Below are 16,304 nucleotides of genomic sequence, written 5' to 3' on the forward strand. Positions count from 1 at the left end.
AAACCAGTGGAAGGCCCTGCCCACTACCCCAGATGTCGTCATTGGTGATCTGCGCATGCGCAGAAGCTTCTGCACATGCACAGAAGCAAAGCGTGCATACTCGCTTTGCACGCACGATCCCATTGCAAACTGGTAGTAAAGGTAAGTAGAACCCACCCCTGCATCAGATCAACAATCAAGTAAACAATATCCCAATCAAGAAACAGCCAAAGAAGCCAACAGCAAACAGCCCAAACAAAGCATCTCTAAGACCACCCCCACCAACACTGACTAGGCCACTAGAAACATAAACTGACAGCAAACCGCACTCCTTACTAGCACTGATAATGTTACCTAGTTTGGGTAATGAAACGTCTGCAAGAAAACAAGCAAGCTCAGGGAGCACCAAGGATCCTTCAGGTCAACCCAAGCTACAAACATTCTTCTTTATTTTTTCCTTTTGTTTAGGAAACTATGGAGAGAGTGGCATGGAAGCTTTCAAGGAACTGGCTGCCCAGGAAGGCCTTTGTATTGCTCATTCAGACAAGATCTACAGCAATGCGGGAGAAAAAAGCTTTGAGAAGCTTTTACAGAAGCTCCGGGACAGGTTGCCGAAGGCCAGAGTTGTGGTTTGTTTCTGCGAAGGGATGACTGTCAGGGGAATCCTCATGGCTATGAGACGCATGGGAGTATTTAGAGAGCTTCTACTGATTGGGAGGTAAGTCATGTAGCTTTGCTTGCTGCCATATCGGGACAAAGAGGAAAAAGAAAGGTAAAGCGACTGAGCTTGTTACTGTTATAAATCTAGAGTTTAGAACCAAGAACTCTTCTGGAAAACCAAGACCACAGTTTATGCTTATCTTCCTTTTCTTGTATCACAAACACCTCACATTATTTTTTTGAAGATAATTTCCATTTCATGTTGCCCTTAAAATAGCAGAGCAAATTTTAAAACCAATCAATGTTCTCTGGACAGGTTGCATAAATGAACAAAATGTGCTAAATTGAGTGCTAAAGATGGATTATATAAATGCCTTCTGGTAAAAGGAAGCATCATGAGCTAGTAGTATGGTCTTACTTTATATAAGAACTGTTTTTTATTAGTTTATAACATATGTTGTGGATTAATAGAGGAGCACAGGGTTGACCTTGGAGAGAATACATGGCAACCATTAAGACAACATGAACTTTGTCTGGAAAAACAAGATAGTAGGAGAAAGAAACTCAAAATTTCTCCACCTTGATTTTCTTTGGTATAAGAGGGAAGGAAGGCAAAACACTTACAGGCTTTCAGTAATCTGTTATTTTGCCTTAAATTAAGAAAGTAGAGTTCCACTATTTTTTGTGGTATCTACTTCCTGACCTGGCCTAATTTGAAGGGCTGACAGGTTTTGAATAATGGTTCTTCTTTTTGTACATGTCTCCCTACTACAAAGATCTCCAAATGTTTCATTTTCAATAGCTTATTGTCTTTCATTTTTTTCACTTTTATGGAAACTTTCATTTTGTGAGAAATACGTAAGCACAAAACCCAAACATCTCCCTCTCCCTCACTTAAAATTTCCAGCTCTGTACCTTGATAGTATCCTATCCACTTTGCATCATTGTCCATGAATGGTGGTTCTTGTCCCTCCCAAAATTACGAAGGAAGGAAGGAAGGAAGGAAGGAAGGAAGGAAGGAAGGAAGGAAGGAAGGAAGGAAGGAAGGAAGGGTCATGCTTGATGTAAAATAATTCCCAGGGAACTTGCTGGGGAGGAGAAAGAAGGTTGCTCTTATAAGGGACGGTGATAAGACTAAGAAAGGAATGGGAGAGAAGGCAGACATGAACAGTCAAGAGAGAAGACAGAGCCAATTGATACCTTATCTTCCAAATGGCAACTTAGTCCAAGTGTAAAATTATTCAATGATAGCACCTTAATTAAACTCTGTACACATAAGGCTGTGGAATTCCTTTGCCATGTCCAAAATTCTATATCCATCCCAAGCTAGCATGACTTACTGAAATCTATGCAGTTCTTGCTTCATTGAAGTTGCCAGCTGTGTGCTGCTCCAATGGGGTTACCATTGGACTACATTTCTCTGTTGTCTCCAAAATTAATAAAACTAATATTTTCAGTTGAAAATGAAGCTCTTTCACGACTTCATCCGATAACTGAAAACATGTGTCATAATTAGAGATCCATCTATATTTTTGAGTATTGAAAATATCATGAGAACAAAAATGTTTCTCAGGGAATGCAAAACGAAAACATTTCGATAAATATTTCCAGCATGCATTTAATCTTGAATACCACGAGTAGCTTTGTTCAGCCTGGACTGGGTGGGGGCGTTAACATGTATTTTAACATGCTTTTATTCAGATATTTTATTGTTGTGAGCCGCCCTGAGTCTTACGGAGATAGGGCGGCATATAAATAAAATAAAATAAAATAAATAAATAATAGAGTTGAGAAAAGCTTTCAGTCAAGTCTTTGGATGGTTCTTCTTTTCAGGCAAAAGCAGAAGCAAAAGTAGTTGTTTTAACTGATTCCTCTGGTGATGGGCACAGGTGAGACAACCTTTTTGCTAGTCATAAAAAATATCATGGATTTGGCAATTTGTGCCAGAGGTAGAACTTATGTCTTTTAAACATCATTGACAGATACCTGTTCCTTTTCTTCCAGCTGCCTGAGGTTTCCAACTTGTCATTGTTTCAATTTACCATTTCTTATGGACCCAGATAATGTATCGCTGCACTCAGGAGTGGTAGACTGAGCTGTCAAAAAAGAAAGTAACGATAGGAAGCTTAGAGTACCATGAAGCCTGTCAAAATAAGGGGAAGAAATTTGGAGTAAATATTTTCTTCTTCCAGTCCATTTAATTCATAGCCCTAGTGGCAGATGCCCTGGGGGTAATTATCCCCCTTCCCTAAATAATTGCAAAAACTGCTGAGTTATGTAAATATATTTTTCCTTCCTTCCTTCCTTCCTTCTGAATGGCTGAGCCATCTATATGGTCATCCAATGTGCCTTCAAAAACTGATCTTTCTCCCCTCAAACATGCCATCTTTGGAAAGGACCAAGATTTGGAATTATGAACAAAAAGGAAGCATGTAATGTTGTGATTGTTGTGGGTCTCCAATGACTGCTCTGGGGGAGAGAAGTTAAAGAATTGCTGAAGAATTCTTTTACACTTCAGTGACGTTTATAAGCTTTCTCTCCCTTCTATATTAAAAACATGCATTAAAAACATGTATAATGCCACCAGGGTGGGTGTGTGATTGTTCACTTCAAAAATCTACTTATTTAAGTTTCAGTTTCTTTCTCTATGTTTCCTCATAACTTTCTTTCACTCATTTTGTCCTGTGCCACCTCATGTCATTTTATGTGCCATGTCAACAAAGGGGAGCATTGAAAGAAGAGGCTTCATCTGTTTTTAATTCCACATCAATCTCCATCTATCCCTTTGAAGTACAGATACATGCCAATAGATATATCTGTAACAATATCATTTTCACAACGATAGTAAGATGATAAAAAAAAAATAACCCAAAACAAAAACATGTACAGCTTGGAAGAAAGGAAAGCAAATTTCTCTCACCCACCCACCCAATATTCATCTGAAACTTTACAAGTTTCTTAGTGTCGCCTCTATGCTGCAAGCTCGGGCAGGAGCTGTCATGTAAAGCTTAAATTGCTTTTTAAATTGCTTGACAAACTGAAAGAAGTCACAAAATCTGAGAAATAAACATATTAACAAAAGAAATTATGATGTCATTTTTCACACTGGCAAAATATGTTTTTTAAAATAACTGAAATAAAATCTTGGCTAATCTTAATAAAAAAAACCCTTATTTTTCTAAAACAGAATTTGGTATGAAGCAGGGGTGAAATCCAGCAGGTTCTAACAAGTTCTGGAGAACCGGTAGCGGAAATTTTGAGTAGTTCAGAGAACTGACAAATACCACCTCTGGCTGGCCCCAGAGTGGGGTGGGAATGGAGATTTTGCAATATCCTTTCCCTGCCATGCCCACCACGCCACACCAACAGAACCAGTAGGGAAAAATTTTGAATTTCACCCCTGAAATATGAAGACAGATAGTAATGACAATTCTGATATCCTTGAACTCTAGGAATGCACTGAGATCTTTCATAGAAGAACTAGTGAAATCTTTAGTGACAGCCTCTCTTATATTTATTTATTTGACAATATTAGTTGCCTACCCCAATCCTGATAGATTCTTAGAGAAGAACAAGGCCAATATAATACTATCTAAAAAGTATGAATACAATGACAATAAAAAGAACCATCTAGTTACTGAACCCTTAAATCAGACTAGACCTGATAACATATTAGAAGCAATATGGATGGCCTATGAACCTAATGAAAAAAGGAAACCTTCAGGAAGTTCATATAAAAATAATTACACAAAAGTTCAGTCTAATAATACCAAGAGCTGTGAAGAAATATCCACACTTTTATAGAAAATTAATTTAAATTAATTTAAATTAATTTAAAATTCAATCACCAGCTAAACTGAGGACCCAGTTTGTGGGGGCAATAAGCTGACTTTGTATAAATATACAAAAGTATGAAGGCTATTGCTTAACGCATTGTAAGCTGCCCTGAGTCTCCGGAGAAGGGCGGCATATAAATCAAATTAAAAAAAAAAATGTTCAGGCAGAGTTTCCCAGTTCAGATTTAGGCATGAGTATTATTGAACTTTGTTGGCTATCTATAAATCTAGTTTTGCACACAAGAACAATACAAATAAGTTTCATTAGGGTTATACTGCTTTCCAAAAAGAATTAGGCTATGCTCGGTGCAGGATAATGCTTGCTTTCCTTTTAGACAGTCAAAGATTAAAGCTGCATAGCACATTGGTCTGACAACTCCAGCCACAGTCTGTAGACCAAATGAGACAAAACTCCATCCAAGATGTGAACTTAAGTTTTAAAATGTAAGGTCCAAAATGTACTCAAGTCATCAAGTGATCAAAAGGAGACTTAAGCAGAGGCTTGGAAAAAGTAAAAGCTTTTATTTTGGCCAAAGAAAATAGCTGGGTGGACAGTTCCACAGCATACAGGCATCAAGCATGCAAGGAAGGGCTACACCTGGGAAGAGTGTGGTGATCATCTTATACATTCATGTAGCCAATCAGAGACAAAAGTTTGTTACCCATCCCTAGGCAATGTCTTTCTCATGCCCTTCTTATCTATACAGCAGTGATGGCTAACCTTTTTGCTATCGCATGCCAAAAGCGGGGGGAGTGCAGGGGGGTCACACGTGTGGGTGCCCATACCCATAATTCAATGTGCCCCACCCCTCTGCATATGCGTGCCTCATTGGCACGTGATGGCACGATGGGCCCGGTAGGCCCATTTTTCGCTCTTCCCAGGCTCCAGAGGCTTTCTTGGAGCCTGGGGAGGACGAAAACGGCCTTTCCCACCTCCCTGGAGGCCCTCTGGAGACCGGAAACAGCCTGTTTCCTGACTTCCGGGTGGCCTGGAAGGCCTGAAAATCAGCTGGCTGGTGCGCACATGTGCTCTGCAGCTGAGGTAGGGTGATTCTCATGTGCCTACCAATATGGCTTCACATGCCACCTGTGGCACGCGTGCTATAGGTTCGCCATCATGGCTATAGAGCATGTCTTGTCCATGCCTTCCTTATCTATAAAGAAATCCATGTAGTCTTGTGTGTTCGTGCCCTCCTTATCAATTTTGATTCAACCCTGGCAGCTCCTTGTTCTGCCCTCCTTATCTATTCTCCAAGGATGTGCCTAGCGTCAGTGCGGAAGGAGAAACAGAAGCTAGATAGCACGAGTTAAACTAATTCTTATTACTATGTCCTATTACTATGTCCCTTGAACGCCTTCTTAATATATCATAACCTCAGCCCAGAAACTGTTAAGATCTCAAAATTGTGCTGGGATAGCAGCAAAAGTTATAAAAGCTGAAAATAGGAACCTTCTACACAATGAGAGTTGGAATGATTTACCAGTAAGTGGAACAAAGGAGAAATAAACACGGTACAAACAGATAAGATGGGGGAAATGCTTGATCCCAGATGTCACTTGATTTGGAAATGTGGCTATGCCAGAAAGTCTCTTTCTATAATTACAGTAATATATCAACTACACCAGGGGTGAAATCCAAATTTTTTCCCTACCGGTTCTGTGGGTGTGGCTTGGTGGGCATGGCAGGGGAAGGATATTGCAAAATCTCCATTCCCACCCCACTCCAGGGGAAGGATACTGCAAAATCTCCATTCCCACCCCACTCTGGGGCCAGCCAGAGGTGGTATTTGCAGGTTCTCCAAACTACTCAAAATTTCCGCTACCGGTTCTCCAGAACCTGTTAGAACCTGCTGGATTTCACCCCTGAACTACACCATTTTCTGAATTGACTATACATAGCAACAATCATCCAATCTATCTTGACTCCCGCGCTGTACTGTTAACCTTGAAAAGTGTCCAAAAATTGCCATTAGTATAGGATGGGTGGCTAAACTAGTGCCAGGTACAGGGATTATAGAATTCCTATGATCAAAGTCCCCCTCCTTGGCTGCCAGTTACCTTCTGGGTACAATACAGAGTGCAGATCTTGGTCTAGTGGTTAAGTCACCAGGCTAGAAAGGGGGAGACTGAGTTCTAGTCCTGCCTTAGTCATGAAAGTCAGTGAGTGACCTTGGGCCAGTCACACACTCTCAGCCCAACTCACTCACAGGGTGGTTGTTGTGGAGAAAATAGAAGGAGGAAGCTGTGTTAGGTATGTTGGTCATCTTGAGTTATTTATAAAAATATTAAAGGTGGGCTACAAATAAATAAAATATTTAAACTCCTTCAACATTTTTCCTAAGAAACTGAAACACGCTAAGCTTGTGTGTCTTCAGTTGACTGCTTGTAACAGAATAGTTCATTTATCTTTCATTCAGTTGACTGCAGTTTATATTCTTCCTTCCCCCTTTTATTGCTATATTGATTTTCTGTCTTCTCTATGTAAATTCATGTCTTATTTTTCTTAGTTCGATGTCTTTTATGAATTCTTAATTTACATTTTACTTATTGCTGTAGCTTGACTTAACTTCAGCCATATTCTTGTTTATCTGTGTTCTTCCTGCTGGTGCTCGAATTCCCTGCCTCTCCATCCTCCGCCAGCCCTCACAAAGGCCCTTGTTAATTGCTTGCAGGTGCTACGCTTTTCTTTGGTTTTCTGTTGCTGGGTAGAGGGGGCGGTTTCACAGCCTCCATTTCTGGTCTGCTGCTATGCTGCGTTGCTTCTTCAAGCCTCGTGTTGGATCTTTGGTCTTCTCGGAAGTCCCTGTCAGCTCCTTGTCTTTACATTCCAAGTGTTGCCTCTTCTGGCTGTCAAAGGCTTGCCAGAATTCTGGACCTCATTTTTCTAGATGCTGCTGTAGCAACTTCTGAGATCCTCAATTCCTTTGTCCTTCTCACACAATGAGTTGTCATACTGTTCCTGGTCCAGTGACTCTCCAGCCAAAGTCATTCTCATCCAGCCATTGCCACAGAGATTTCAGTTGCTGTTGCCAGTCTCTGGGGTTCTTCCAGCATTTAGCAGAGGTCTCCAACCACTTCCTGTTCTTCATAGACCTCACTTTCTTCATCCTCGTACCCATGCCACAGTGCTCTGCACACTTCCACTTTTCCCTCAGCTGTGGACTTCACACTTTACATGTAGCTACCCCCAGTGGTGGAATTCAGGTAATTTAACAACCGGTTCTCTGCCCTAATGATTTCTTCCAACAACCAGTGTGCCAAACTGCTCAGAAAGTTAACAACCGGTTCTCCCGAAGTGGTGCGAACTGGCTGAATCCCACCACTGGCTACCCCTTACATAAAGGGTTAGACAAGGGTGGGCTTTAAACAAGAAGGAGGAGACAGAGATATTTTTTTCCCCTCTGCATTTTCTCTTTCCCCACATCTCCACTTTCTCAGTGTTTAGGAAGATGGCAAAGGCACATTTTTTCCACCAACATTTGAACTGTTCATTTATCTCATTTTAATTCATTTCATGTTAATGTCTGACTGTTATTTGTATTTTAATTGTATTGAAATTGCTGTATAGTGCAACGACTCTAAGCAAAGAAAGAAAGGCAGGCTATAGATCCAAAATTAGTATTAATTAATTAATCAATCAATCAGTTGAAGCATGAAGCATAAGAAAATGTCAAAAACTGGAACAAAGAGCAATGGAGTGGTCCAGTCAGTGGACCAAGCATTTCAAATCAAACAGCAGACCATATACCAAATTTTTAAAAGGTATGTAAAACAATGGATTTGCAGAATCCTTGGGATTCTCCAAATGCCTAATTTGTAGGCGCATTCACAGAGCCTGTTTTCCACAGCTTTAATGTTATTTATTGAAGACATGTCCTTAGAATACAGGCTCCATCTTCTCACCAGTCCAGGGCTGAAGCTGATACAAACATTCCAGTATATAAAAACTGGGTTTTCCTTGGAAAAACAGAAAAAAGCTTATTTGGTCAATTGATGGCACATGGAGAAGAGGCAGGAACTGACACAGGTAATTTGTTCAACTATGATTAGTTTAGCCCAGAGGTCTACAACCTTAATACTCAAAGAGCCATTTGGACCTGTTTCTCACAGAAAAGAAAACACCACAAAACCTGGGTGGGCATGGCCAACTCGATGTCACTCACTTCCACCAGTCACATGACCACCACCCTAGCCACGCCTACCCAGCCGGTCATTAGGTCAGAGAACCAGTTGTTAAAAAACATCAGAAACCACAAAATCCTTTTGACATCTCTCTCTCTCCCCTCCCTCCCCCTTCTCCCTCCCTCCCTCTCTGTATCTCTCTCTGTCTCCCTCTCTCCCCCTCTCTCTGTATCTCTCTGTCTCTGCCCTGCCTGCTTCTCCATCCCCCGCCACTGCCCTTACCTTCTCAGGCCAGGCGAGGAATGACTGGGAGGGGAAGGCGAGGGGCATGGTGGGATCACCTGACATGGAATCACAGCAGAGGGCCCAAAGAGCCGCACGTGGCTCCGGAGCCACAGGTTGCTGACCCCTGGTTTAGCAACTGTTGACCCTTCAATGTGGTTCTGCAATGCTGTTTTGGCTGCAGGGGGAGAATAGAATCTCCATTTCTACAGCCACATCCTTAATTTTGTTTTTCAAATGGGTCAGTTTATCAGTGGATTAATCTGATTCTGTTTAATGTAAGAGGACATAGGTATACTCTTACCGACTTTCAAGTTTCTGTCATTATACCATACAAGAGTAAAGTTCTTCATTTGTGAAATCCTTGAATGCCTACCTGGAAGGGTGAACAGTGGCAACCAAGAGAGAGTCAATAACTTTAATTATTTGCTAACACCTAGAGGGCATCCGGTTGATAAGCCAATAATTGTTTTGGAAAAATGAGGCTGTCCCATGCTGTTCATAGCCACCAGCATTCATAACCATTCAGTAGGAAAATTAGTGACGGCCTTTTCTATGGTTGGTGACATTCAAACTTTGGCCAAAAATCCATGCCAATCACCTGTTCCAGATGCATTTAACAGGCATGTTGTTGGAGCAACACTATTTATGCTAACAGGATTGCCTTCTTTCTCCAGAGTAGGAAGAAAACGTGGCAAAATGGCTGAATAGATGACCATTACAGTTTATTAATAGAGTTAATAGAAGAGAGATGGGGGTCATTCATTGGCATAGAAAATACAACCCCGTCTTCTAACAATGGTGTGAAGCAAACCTCCCACGTACTACTTCAAATTCAGTAGAGATTGGCTATAATTTCATAAAGTGATTAATATAGAGATGTCCACGGTCACGCATATATTCATATAGCTGTCAAAAGTATGGCTGTTTATTAGAACTGTGGTCAAACCTCATATTTTCATGATGAAAAGAAAAAACAAAAAGCTTTTGCTAGAGCAGAGACATATTCAGAGGTATTTGTTTCGACTCCTTGGGCAACACAATGCAGCTGTACCGAGGCTTAAGGAGACACACTGCTGGTAGGGGGTGGGGATGGACTTGGCATTCATTTCACTGAAATGTTTATCATTCAGGACAACAGTCATCACAGTGCAGCTCCTAAATTTTTAATTTAGAAGTGCTATATATATAAGATTGGTAGCAATACAGGAAGCATTTTGTTATATTGGGATGAAGGTAATCTTCAACTGGGAATGGATTTTGTGCCTCTCGGTCAGAAATAGTAGACAGGTCCATCATATTGATATTTGATTTGTGAGTGTTTTAAATATGCAAACTGCTGCATTAGTTCAGCAGTTCACAAGAAGGGGATGTTGTGGGCATGTTGCAAAGCATTCCTCTGAAACTACTGCTGAGTTTCTTTGTATGGTTACTTTGAGATGTCCTTCCTTCCTTCCTTCCTTCCTTCCTTCCTTCCTTCCTTTCTTGTATTCGTTTCCTGAAAAGCAAATTATTGATTAAAACTTATGAGATATTTGTATGGATAATACTATGTGATTTCTTTATTTCAGTTTGGTAGCTGAGCTTTTGCTCTTATATCCTGCATTGCAATCCTGGGTACATCAAAGAAAAAGGAAGGCTAATTTGGGCTGGTAATTGCATAGTTCAGTAGCATTTCTTAATAGCTGGATGATAGTTACAACTTTTAGTTTCCAGTCAGTGCCAGGACTTCCCCAATTATAATGGTTCTGCATTGTGTTTGTATGTGTAGAGTCGGAGTTGTGGTGGTGGTAGTGGGGTATTTCTTTTCTGTATTCATAGAACTTCAAAATCATAAGAACATAGAATGGAAAGGTCCTGAGAGATAATCTAACCCAACCTCCTACCTGGTGCAGGAACCTACTCCTATAACAACTCTGACAAATGAGCATCCGGTCTCCATTTAAACATCTCAAATGAAAGAGAATCTACTATCTCCTGAGAAAATCTAATCCATTGTTGAGCCACTCTTATTGTTAGAGTATTTTTCCTAACCTCCAGCTGAAATCTACTTATAATTTAAACCCACTGTTTCTCGTTCTATTTGTCTGGAATATCTCTGAAAAAATTCTGCTCTTTTACATGATTTCCCTTCATATAGTTTAAGATGCCTATCATGTGTCTCTACAAAATCTGGCACTCAGAAATGCACCTGTATTCTTTTGTTTGCTTTGATTAAGCCCCTATCTGAAGAACCTTAGATGCAAATGATCATTCAATTCACCAATGTTTACACACACACGCACAAACATATTATACATATCCTACATGTATACATATACACATACATGCATCTATTGAGGACACGACTTCATCCAAACTCCTTAAATCTACCCAAAGTATTCCTATTTCACATCCAGTGTTAATGTTAATTTAAAACAGAACACCTATAGTTCAAAAATAAATGTGTTGGGATGAACAAATATCGAATGAATTCTACTCATCAGTGCAATTACAGTGAATATAAAATGAGCTCCAAATATCTTGAAGGGTTCAAACTGAATTCACAAAAATTTTGCCACCTTAAATTGCAATGTCTTTGGTTAACTCTTTGGCTAACTATTGAATAACAATAGTTGAGACAAAATAGTTGTGACCTTTTGCTCATAGAAACCCTTGAGTTATCAGAAGACAGGCCTTGTGGGCCTTGTGTTCACACTCAGGAAATTTCCCAATCTTATTTGTTAAAGTATCTGAAACAGCTGAATTAAAAAAAAATTGGGAAGAAGAAAATATTCAGGTAAGAGATATCTGGAAATAAAGGACAACCTTTTCATTAATGATTTCCCCTTTTCCCAACCTGGAATTTTTTTTTTTTAATTTGATTTATATCTTCTCCGGAGACTCAGGGCGGCTTACAATGTGCTCAGCAATATTTAGAAATTCCAGGACTTTGTCATAAGTTCTTAGAATTCCTCAGGCAGACAATGCACACAACAATCCTTCTTGCAAATGTTTGTTTATACATAGCCCATCAAGAATAGAAACTAAGCAAATAGCATTCAGTTAATGCATAGAAACAAACTTAATTTTCCTCATCTTTTTCTATTGCTTCTGCCTTCAAAGGAGTGTAATTTTTTTACGGCCTAATTGATTTACCATTCCAAAATTAACTATCTTCTTGCCTGCTATAATGTTGCTTCCACTAACATGTTAGTAAGTCTGTCCTAAATGAAGGCTTCCTGTATAGCTATTTCTAAATTCCCCAATGAATTAATCAAAGGTTTCAATTAAAACTTTGCTGGTAACCTCTTGTGGCTAGCACAACCTTGATCTACTTTTTTGATAGTCTTGAATCCCTTTGCCCTCTAAGAATTTACCCAGGTGCCACACTGTCCTTCTCTTTGCATGGTGATTTATATTTCTTCAATAATCTTAAACCAGCCTAGAACCTGATTCCTTCTTAATTCTATTCGCTTACTAGCTGTTTTCCCTCTCCTGATCTGAACCCATCTCCAAGACTCCAAAACTTCTCGCAAGCTTCTTAACCCATTTCGAGTCTATAAATTTGTGAAAACCTCATGTGTTTTTCTCTCAGCTTTTTGACACTTTCAAGTTTTCACCACAGGGATAGTTTTACATGTCTATTAGATAACGTGACAGGGTATTAGATGATGTCTACACTCTCCATTCTGTTCCAGACAGATTTACTTTCACTTGGGATTGTACATGTAATATTTTTCCAACAAATAGACAATCAAAGAATGTGAAGCAAAAACCCAGCTAGACAAAGCTGTATTTTCAATCTCTGTCTCCCACCTTCTTTCCTCTTGTTACCTCTGTTTGTCCATAATAAAATAATCACATGAAAAAAAAGAGAGAGAGCCATTTTTGTCTCTTGTGTCACCTGCTATGTCACATTCCTGTCAATGGCACATTTTCTCATTAGAAAAGGGAAGGCACAAAAGGGACTGCTTTTCTAACAGAATAGCCTGAATCTGGATTACTGATTCAGCAGGATTTTATATTTTGTCTGGAACCCATGTATGTGGACCTCATTGGAGCTCCCTCAATCTCTCAAAAAGAAGAAAAAATGCTTTTAAAAGGTTAGCAATTATTTTAAAGAATCACATCAACTGAACAATGATTCAGTTATAACATCACTGGATTTTTTTTTTCCTGCCTTATAACCCAAGTCTAGGAACAACTGCCCTAGCAAATAAATACACAATATCATGCATCTTAATATTTATAATCCCACAATATCATTATTGCAATTCAATAAAATTCAAAATATGATAAATGAAGCATAGAAAGCAGCCATACAAGGGAACAAAGAGAATGCTCCAATATAGAATAGAATAGAATAGAATAGAATAGAATAGAATAGAATAGAATAGAATAGAATAGAATAGAATAGAATAGAATTCTTTATTGGACAAATGTGATTGGACACACAAGGAATTTGTCTTGGTGCATACGTTCTCAGAGTACGTAAAAGAAAAGATACATTCATCAGAAATCATAAGGTACAACACTTAATGGTAGTCATAAGGAAACAATCAATATAAATCTTAAGGATACCAGCAACAAGGTTACAGTCATACAGTCATAAGTGGGAGGAGATGGCTGATAGGAACAACGAGAAGATTAATAGTAATGCATTCTTAGTAACTAGCTTGACAGTGTTGAGGGAATTATTTGTTTAGCAGAGTGATGGCGTTCGGGAAAAAACTGTTCTTGTGTCTAGTTGTTCTGGTGTGCAGTGCTCTATAGTGTCATTTTGAGGGTAGTGAGATGATACTGAAATAATTGTAACATTAGTTGCAGCTGCACTTTCAGGAAAAGGTTCCATTGATGGAATGTCCAAACCAGGGGTGAAATCCAGCAGCTTCTGACAGGTTCTGGAGAACCAGTAGCAGACATTTTGAGCAGTTCAGAGAACCAGTAGTGGAAGTTTTGAGTAGTCTGGAGAACCAGCAAATACCACCTCCGGCTGGCCTCAGAGTGGGGTGGGAATGGGGATTTTGCAGTATCCTTCCCCTGGAGTGGGATGGGAATGGAGATTTTGCAGTATCCTTCTCCTGCCATGCCCACCAAGCCATGCCACGCTCACCAAGTCATGGCCACAGAACCGGTAGTAAAAAATTTTTGATTTCACCACTGGTCCAAACCATAAAGAATGTAACAAAGATGTCATTGTAAAGACTCTTGGAAATGCACAAAGCCAGATCACAATGTGGAATTAATATAGGAATATCAGAACAATTGTAACAAGCTCCTGACTGACACAAGCAGAGAGAGTTTGTAAATTTGGATATCTATTCTGACTACTTCTGTGCAAGACTCTGTCTATGCTTTCTCGAACGTGTGAATCTTAAATTGATCAGCTGATAACACCAAAATTTTCTAAGAGCAGTAGGAAAACAAAAGACCCCACAGAGAAGAGCAGACCGTGAGTCTTGTTTCCTTTGATATACTTGGTTGCTCTTTGTATATCATTTCAGTAAAATGATTAATAAGAATCTATTACCCAGAATTGTGGATGGTGTGTGGGATGTTCTGTAATGTATCTTTGAATTCAGTGGTAATGAACATTGTTTACATGAAAACTTTAAAAACACCTTCTGTCTCCCTCTGTACCAAAAAATGTAAGGAAAGAGTTTTTGCATTTAATTGTGGAAAAGTTGATCATCTGCATAATTACTAACTTTGCAATAAGCCTGTTTATCCCTTTCATCAAAAGGACATTTTCAGATGTTAAAGACCTTTTATAGTCATCCAATTAATTAAAGTTTTTATTCTAGGATGTTAAAGCCAAGCTACCGCTTTTATTTCAAAGGGTTTTTTTTCTAATAGGAAAAGTTTCATCTCTAAAAGCTAAGATGCCAATGCCCCTCCATACTGAATTTCAGGAAAGGGGAATGGTGAAAACGGAAAAATTATTGCTATATGCTACAGGTTCATTCTACTTCTTGCTAGGGAACAACTCAACCTTGGAATTTATTCTAAAAGGCAAAGTGAATTGTCATGAACCAACTGAGAGCCGAGAGGAAAGTTTGATGGGATGAGACACGTCTAATGATCTGGGAAGAGAAAGTTGGAATAGGGAAAAATATATATATATATATACAGTCCTGTAACAAAAAGAGAGGAAAACCATATTGTTAAGAGTTCACTTGAAAGCCACACATGACTATTTTAGGAGAAATATGGCAGTTGGTCCTCTGTCCCTATCAGGACAGTTTTGTGAGGTATGGGGTATGGAGGCCCGTAGGGCTTTGGAGAAACCAAGGGGCAGGAGGCAGAGCATGCAATATCGTGGAGGGTGGGGAAGGTATCCTGGGAGTGCCTACAGAACATTTACTGCTGAAATTAAGCTTGCCTTGATGGAATAAGTCATGTCTCTATCTGGGTTTAGGTAGCTTCTGAAGATTGCAAGCCCCATCCAAGCTTTAATAGAATAGAATAGATTTTTTTTAATTGGCCAAGTGTGATTGGACACACAAGGCATTTGTCTTGGTGCATACGCTCTCAGTGTACATAAAAGAAAAGATACGTTCGTCAAGAATCATAAGGTACAACACTTAATGATAGTCATAGGGTACAAATAAGCAACCAGGAAACAATATCAATATAAATCATAAGGATACAAGCAACAAAATGTCCAGGATGTGAGGGGTCTGTAAAAAGTTTCATAGCCCTCTTTTTGACTCATGCAGTATACAGGTCCTCAATGGAAGACAGGTTGGTAGCAATTATTTTTTTCTGCAGTTCTAATTATCCTCTGAAGTCTGTGTTTGTCTTGTTGGGTTGCAGAGCCAAACCAGACAGTTATAGAGGTGCAGATAAAACCAACATACTCATAGAAATAACTTTGCTCTTCCTTTTCCTCTCTTATTTATTTAGCAACTTCTTTAACAAATGCATTTACTGCCCACCTCCTCAATGCTCTGGGTAGCTTGCAAGATCCAATATAAACATCACTGCAGCAACAACTATAATAAGAAAATAAGAAAAGCTAAAACAATATCATTCAATATGAAGTTTCAGTTATGGAAGACGACCATAAAAGACCCCCTAGGCTAGGTGAAGTGGCAGCTTTGTTATCAGTGTCCAAAGTTCAGAGCCGTTCAGCAACCTGTAAACAAAATAAGAGATGGTGCATGCACATAGGTGCAGCTTTGGTTTGCAATGAAGTTAACTACTTAAAGCTTAATTGAGGCTGGTTCAAAGGCAGTTTGAGAGGACTTGTGCCACAGAAGTGGTCCATTATGTTTTGCTATCTGAGGCAAAGAAGCACACAGACACTGTGCATACTCCAATTACATGTATACAAGTTGACTGAATTGGCAATTGAGTTTGCTTCATTACGCCATTTTTATGCAAAAAGTACCTTTGGAACAACCATGACCTGGATGATTGAGAATCTCCATAGACATTAAG

General features: G+C 39.4%; 1 protein-coding gene across 3 annotated transcripts in view; it reads left to right on the forward strand.

The window, feature by feature from the left end:
* GRM1 (glutamate metabotropic receptor 1) overlaps positions 1-16,304 on the forward strand; it is a 210,265-nt gene that overhangs the window by 61,253 nt on the left and 132,708 nt on the right. For all 3 annotated transcript variants that reach the window (XM_034418971.3, XM_034418969.3, XM_034418970.3), the window contains exon 3: positions 448-697. In XM_034418971.3, coding sequence (XP_034274862.2) covers positions 448-697 — 250 coding nt within the window. The remainder of the gene's footprint in view (positions 1-447; positions 698-16,304) is intronic.

The sequence above is a fragment of the Pantherophis guttatus genome, chromosome 1 (genome assembly GCF_059756535.1).
Source record: "Pantherophis guttatus breed Tessera chromosome 1, ASM5975653v1, whole genome shotgun sequence".
In the NCBI taxonomy this organism is placed as follows: Eukaryota; Metazoa; Chordata; class Lepidosauria; order Squamata; family Colubridae; genus Pantherophis; species Pantherophis guttatus.